Source organism: Notothenia rossii, assembly GCF_949606895.1.
Source record: "Notothenia rossii genome assembly, chromosome: 11".
In the NCBI taxonomy this organism is placed as follows: Eukaryota; Metazoa; Chordata; class Actinopteri; order Perciformes; family Nototheniidae; genus Notothenia; species Notothenia rossii.
Genome location: NC_136910.1, coordinates 56857990 through 56865489, shown reverse-complemented (window position 1 = coordinate 56865489; position 7500 = coordinate 56857990). Strand labels below are relative to the sequence as shown.

At 42.3% G+C, this 7500-nt stretch overlaps 1 protein-coding gene across 6 annotated transcripts in view; it reads left to right on the top strand.

Moving 5' to 3' along the window:
* Window positions 1-7500, top strand: part of LOC307025479 (uncharacterized protein) — a 65606-nt gene that overhangs the window by 36509 nt on the left and 21597 nt on the right. For 4 of the 6 annotated variants that reach the window (XM_079660190.1, XM_079660191.1, XM_079660189.1 and 1 more), the window contains one exon: window positions 550-624. In XM_079660190.1, coding sequence (XP_079516316.1) covers window positions 550-624 — 75 coding nt within the window. The remainder of the gene's footprint in view (window positions 1-549; window positions 625-7500) is intronic. The other 2 variants (XM_079660192.1, XM_079660194.1) reach the window with 1 other exon arrangement.

The following is a 7500-nucleotide window of genomic DNA, read 5'->3' as shown; positions in this document are numbered from 1 at the left end:
AAGAAGCCAGAGAAGTCTAACGCATGCAGACTTGACTTTTACCTCATGAGCATTGTATCGTGCCCGCAGTCGTATAGTGACTCATGGTTAACAGGCAGAGCGTTTTGGAAGGGGGATCGCTCATTAAAAAACGATCAGGGGTGATTTCAGAGAGGAAGAGATTGGTGTGAGTGCGACAGGGATAGGGTTCAACGAGGGAAACCTGAATGTCTTTACGATAAAACTATACAGTCAGATCGAGTCTGAAATGTTTCTTTCATCACAGCATCAAACAGGGACAAGACATGACACAAGGAAACAGACATTTAATATTACAATCAATGAACAACTGGTGCAAAAAGGAGCGCTTAATAACGTTTACGCTCGTAATAAGTACAAAAAATCGGCCATTAGAACAAGTTCTTGGAAAGATTTCTTGAAATAAAATAGAATATTTAAACACACACACACACACACACACACACACACACACACACACACACACACACACACCACACACACACACACAGTCTTTTACCCGTGATATGTCATCTCAATGCTTTTCAACAGAAGACATTCATACCATACCGGACAGGACATTGAGAACTGTGGGACCTGCAGGGACTGTGCCTGCATCATCTACAGGTACGTGGTGTACTTCTACTCGACTAGAGTTCAGAGGTACATGGTGTACTTTCCCTCCACTACATGTATTTAATCCCTTTAGTTACTTCACAGATGTGGATGAGTGATGTGAAATATAATCAAGTGTTAAATCAGACTTTAGTTCCACCTGGAGTAAATCCACCAGCTACCCTGCAGTATACAAAGTCATTCAGACTAGCTGCACCTTTACCAGCTTTGAGAAGACTTTCATGATCAATCCTTATAAAACATATCATATATATTATTCTGAAATGGACCAATCTGCACAATGACTACTTTTACTGTCGCTACTTTCACTATATTTTGATGAGAATACTTTTCTACTTTTACTTTAGGAACATTTTGAATGCAGGACTTTTACTGTAACAGAGTATTCCTACACTCTGGTACTTCTACTTTTACTCAAGTACAAGATCTGAGTACTTTTACTTTTACTCAAATACAAGATCTGAGTACTTCTACTTTTACTGAAGTGCAAGATCTGAGTACTTTTACTTTTACTCAAGAACAAGACCTGAGTACTTCTACTTTTACTCAAGTACAAGATCTGAGTACTTTTACTTTTACTTAAATACAAGATCTGAGTACTTCTACTTTTACTCAAGTGCAAGATCTGAGTACTTCTACTTTGACTAAAGAACCAGATCTGAGATCTGTTCTGCATGTGAGCAGAGAGAGTGCACTGCGTGTCTCGGTGCATCTCGCTGTCGTTTTGCATCTCGTCACGTTGGGAGTCTTTGCGGCTTGGTAGGATTGTGGTTCTGCTCTGTGAGGCTGCCGGTTGCAGCACGAACATGAACGCTGTGTTTTTGCTCTTCCACCCCATGACCATTGTGTCAAAAGACTAAACAAGTGCATTTTGGGATGACTTGCTAGATCTATAAAATCCTATGTCATTGTAATAATAAACTGCTGTTCAATGTTTTGGTCTACATTAGCTTTAAAAAGTGCATCTACTGCTCCAACAGGTGCAACGGCCCAAAACACTTCTGCGCTTTAAAAAAATAAGCAAATAAAAAAACACAAATGTGCCAAAACACATGCAAACGAAACGGGGACACTAAAGAGTGACGCACATTCAGGGATTATAAAGTTGGTCCGCTGTCTCTGTTGTTGGAAACTTACCTAAAATGTTTTATGCTCTTATTTTAACAAAGTGATCACATGACTCCTTCTGATGTTATCGCACGGCCCCTCGCTGCAAACACACACCACCGCTGCAGGTCTCATCTCTTAACAGAATTATTATTTATTAAGACTTATCACAAACACTCTCCCTCTCTCAGATGTAATGAGGTGAGCTAGAACACCAATTTAAATCGTGCACCCGTGTGCCCACTTGGTTTTCCTCCCCTCCCCTTCCTGTCTCTTATTCTACACACACTGATGCATCAAATACAGGAACACACACACACACACACACACACACACACACACACACACACAGTCAGTCTTCTGGGAGATTTGAAGTGAAATCAATTAATAAACAGGATTTCACACTTTGCAAGAGGGTGAATAAAATGAAAAATGTGCATTGCTCTGAAACTGAAATCCCTGTCTCGTAGTTGTTGTCAAATTTGCAACAAATTGGTGGAAAAAGCCCATTTTGCAAAATGAGAGGAGGAATAAGGGAGTGCTTATTATTCTTTTAGTATCACCAGATTCAACTGTAAATCCTGACACATGAGATAAGTATCCTACAGTTTTAATTCAGGTCTCTTTTAACCTATTAAGCCATTTCTGTTATATTAAAAAGAAAATATACACTTAAAGGTGGGGTAGGTAAGTTTGAGAAACCGGCTCGAGATACACTTTTTGTTATACTCCATGGAATGCTCTTAACATCCCGATAGCAATGAATATCTGAAGTGCTTTGACAAAAAATCCATAAAGAAATTTCATCTGTGGAAGCCGTGGCGCTGTAAAAAGCACGACCAATCATCTGAGCCGGCCCGGCTAAAGTAACTGGATGGCCTACCTGCCTGTCAGCCTTCCATCTGTGCAGAAACTCATCTCGTGCCCTCATTGGTCATGTGCGCGTTCGTGTGTGTTGGAGGAGGAGCTCTGTGAGGAAGGGGCAGATTGTTTCCGGCTGTGTATTTTCAAATGCTAGCGCACTCGAGGTGGTTTCTCCAAAATGACCTACCCCACCTTTAATGTATTCTTTGGTTTATAAGAAGCTGCAGCAGTGACACTAGTGTGTGTGTGTGTGTGTGTGTGTGTGTGTGTGTGTGTGTGTGTGTGTGTGTGTGTGTGTGTGTGTGTGTGTGTGTGTGTGTGTGTGTGTGTGTGTGTGTGTGTGTGTGTGTGTGTGTGTGTGTGTGTGTGTGTGTGTGTGTGTGTGTGTGTGTGTGTGTGTGTGTGTGTGTGTGTGTGTGTGTGTGTGTGTGTGTGTGTGTGTGTGTGTGGTGTCCCCTGGTCTCCCAGATGTGTGCGTCACTCTTTAGTGTCCCCTGGTCTCCCAGCTGTGTGCGTCACTCTTTAGTGTCCCCTGGTTTCCCAGCTGTGTGCGTCACTCTTTAGTGTCCCCTGGTCTCCCAGCTGTGCGTCACTCTTTAGTGTCCCCTGGTCTCCCAGCTGTGTGCGTCACTCTTTAGTGTCCCCTCGTTTCCCAGCTGTGTGCGTCACTCTTTAGTGTCCCCTGGTCTCCGTTGTGTTTTGAGCTTCTTGCAGAGTTTTGTATTTACAGCGTTTGGTTTCTGCAGCTTTTAGTAAACGCTGCGCATGTTTCCTCAAGTTGCCGAAGGTTTTCTAAATGTGTTGTTAAGTTGCTGGAGATGTTTCTAAATGTGTTTCGGTACATTTGTGTTTTTATATTTGCATCGTTTCTGAATATGCAGTTCTTTTGTACAACGTTAGCACCTGTTAGCCACCGTTATTATTGCTCGTAGAAGCTTTGTTATCATTACAAAGTCTAACAATGACTCTCTACTTCCTGTGTGATCCTCTAGAACAGCGGTTTTCAAAGTGTGAGGCGCGCCTCCCCTGGGGGGCGCCAGAGAGCTTCAGGGGAGGCGCAGCGTGAGACACAAAAGAACGACAAAAAGACGAGTAAAGTGACACTTGCCCACTTGTGGCTGTCTGTGGAGACCGAGTTCCCCCACCTCGCCAAAAAGGCTGTAAAAGTGCTCATTCCCTCCACCTCCACCTACCTGTGTGAGTGCAGGTTTTCCGCATTGACTTTGATCAAAAGCAAGTACCGGTAAAGGCACAGAGTATGATCTGCGTTTATTCCTGTGCGCATCAAAGACGCAGACTCATTGTTCCCACTAAAGTAGGGGTGAGTGTAATAAGAAGGCAAAGTTAACGTTCAGTGTGTTGCCGGGAGCATATAAGGATTTATCCACCATGTTGAAAATGTAAAAAAAAAAATGTCTTGAGAACACGGCGTGCGGAAATATACGGGTCGTGCTGCAGCTAGATGTGCCTGTCCTTTGTAAGAAGGTGTCGGCGACTGACATGCAAGGAAGAACGGCTGTCCACAGGCTGTTCCAACTTTAACAACTGTATTAACTTAGTGAATTGAACATGCAATTGTAATTGGGTGTGTGGTATATTTTCATGCACGGACACGCATGTTCCACAACACACAAACTGAACAACACTCAATTTTCCGATCGCTACCAGTGTCCTTGCGGTCTTGTTATAATAACAAGTGCACGTTACTGATGCAATATGGTTGAGACCATTCAGGCTTATTCTAGAGGGGTGCAAGGAATAGTCCAAGTAGTGGGGGAGTTTTATACAATATGTTTAAAACATAAAAATAAAAAGGTTTAAAAAAGTTATTGTTTAATGTTTTAAGGAGGTGACGCTACTCAGCCAATCAAATCGGTGCAGTCAGCACGATAGATTCAAACACACACAGAGACGAGACAAGAGGAGAGAAACAGTTGGAGTAATTTCAAATGGCGGAAGGTAGACAGCGAAAACAGAGCATTTAATTAAATGTTCTCTTACTGGACCTCTTTGAAATGTGATTGAATACCCCTGCATTATAGCAACAACAACAACAATAATAATGATAATAATAATAATAGCAATAATAATTGGGAGGGGGGGCGCGGCTGTTCTTATGTTCTCTGAGGGGAGGCTCACCTACTCACACTTTGAAAACCGCTGCTCTAAAGGGCACTTATCGAGGAACAGAGCGTGTGCAAAAGGTTTTCCAGCTAGTTACTGACCTTGTTGATGATGTGAGTCTCGTAAAGATATGTCGTTATGTGGTTACAGCAGTTCTCTGATTATTAAAGCGTTGTGTAAACTCCTCAGAGGAGTAACGCCTAATCATAAATCTGAGAAAGCATAACCAAATGACAGAAGCCAGGATTCATCATCAGTCTCTTTAATTGTGTACTGGAGAGTGTGTGAACAGCGAGGACTGATTGCTTTCCGTGAGTTGACTGCGGTGTTTCTCGCCTACACACTCGTTTATTATTTATTACGCTGGAGCGATAATCATGTGTTTTCCTGTAGCTCCAACGTCATCCATATTGACTTGATTGTCAAACAAATTACGTCTAAATGACTACACCGCGTAAATGATTCAGAGTCATCCGGTTACTTTTAATAATTTATTTATGGTGTGTACAAAAAACCTCATCAGTTAAGGAACGGAGAAGAATGAAAAGAGAAGTAGAAGGATAAATGAAGCACTTCCTTGTAGAGAGAAAGTGAAATGTTACACTTCATATCACACTTCTGTCAGACGAGGACTTATCGCTCCATCTACCTCCATCCGACATGCTGCTTTCAGGTGTGACAAGAGGATTTTCCCGCTCTGAAAGGGGAGGAGATTTCCTTTTATCCGAGGCTCAAGTTGAGCTGAGGCAAAAAAGAAAAAAAGAATTGGCAGCGATGGAAAAGAAGCAGATAAAGTGAAGCCCGGGAAGGAGTGAGTGATGGGAAAGCCATACAATCTGACAGGACAGATTCCATCAATTAAAAAGCCTCTTGAAGAAGTCTTAGGCCAAAAAGCACAGCTCAGCACATCACACCGGATCAATCTGGAGGAAGGGCTCAAATATATATTAATATATATACAAAAAGGAAAAGAGAGAATGATTTTCATGCAGGAATATTTAGTCCTCGTTCAAAACGCCGCAAAAGAAATCTGACCTGAGTAAACCTAATGTCTCACAGCTGTGTATTAAAGATGCCGTAATCATATATATATTCATATTAAGAGTGGATCAAATGTCTGATCTGTCTTTCAAATCTTTGTTTTAGTTTTCTGGACGGCAACATCGAACTTTCATTGCTCTCACATTGTTCTTTTACGCTGAAGAAAGCAGGGATATAAACAAATAAGTATATATTAATTGGAGTTGAGCAGATCTGTGCTTTGAACAGCAAATATAAAATGTATTAGGAGGTTGTGTGGCGCAGTGGGTTGTCCGTAGGTGTTGGGGTCAGGAGGTTCAAACCCGACTGCAGTCAGCATGTCGTTGTGTCCCTGAGACACTTCACCCCAAATGTCTCCTGTGGGGATTGTCCACAGTATTGAGTATGTGAGTCGCTTTGGATTAAAGCGTCCAACAAATGAAATGTAATGTAATATTAGCGTTCTACTGTTACAAAAGAGTGTGTGGTCAGTGGCGATCCTAGAGTCGGTGGGGGCCCTAGGCAAACATTCACTGGGGGCCCCTTGAACCAGCTTTTCATCACCACACACAGCCGACAGCACCCACCTCCCCCCCCTGGAGCGGAGCAAGGCAACAAATCTTAAAGTGGACCTATCATGCTATATGTGAATAATATAGTGTAGGACCATATCTATATAAGGCAGATTTATACTTTTTATTTTTCAAAATACCAAACAGATCATGCATTTTAGCCATTCCTCATTTCGCTCAATGTAACACTGTCTTTGTATCATGGGCTGATTCTGTGAGAACAGCACCACCTACAGGCCTGGCATATGTACTACAGCGTCTCCAGCGCTTTCCAACGGCAATGTCCGTGGCTGTCTCCTCCTGATTGGTGGAGTTGGCCCAATAGCCGTAGCACCACTTCTGTGACGTCATAGAAGTGTTCAAATCTGGATCAGTCTGTATCAGATCTGTTGCAGCCCCTTTTTAAGAGATTTGGGTATGGAGGGAAATAGAGAGGGTTGTGTTTTCTGACACTTGGTGAGTTCCCTGGAACACCGGGACACATATTCATGTAGAAAAGACGTACAAAAGTGCATTTTGCATGATAGGTCCCCTTTAAACTTTAGCAGCATTTGACGGCGCGCTATGCATGGGGCCGCCTTGAGGGGGTTTCCCGACGTGTCGTTGCAGTAATTAAAGGGTGTTTCATGTTGTCGTTGCTGTGGACATTCTTAATCTAACTTCTTTGGGGGGCCCCCTTCTGGTCCGGGGTCCCAAGCAGTTACCTGCCTTGCCTGTTTGCAAGGAGCGCCCCTGTGTGTGGTAGAGAGCAAACACAGGGATTCTAGCCTCTGCAGACCATTAACATGCACTAAAACCTATATAACACACTACAGGAAAGGGAAAACCCGAAATAGCATAATAGGGCCTCTTTAATTGAATTTTATTTTTTATTTGTCCTGCTCATGGTACGTAAAACCAAATGTACAATCATTGCCAACAAAACATGACACCAATTTGCATGCTGGTTAAAAATAAATGGCAAAATATGAATTCCTACGGACAGTATTTGAAACATTATCAGTTCATTCCCCATGATACTTTTACTTCCTGTTTAATTATGCAACACACTCCATCAGGATCTACGACAGTGAGGTCCCCTTTTTACACTATTATTACTATTTAAAATCTTTTAAAGCCACTGTTTCATTTTTTATGTGGATGAATATTTCACTGCAGAGTGGGGCATTTGTTTAAAAAA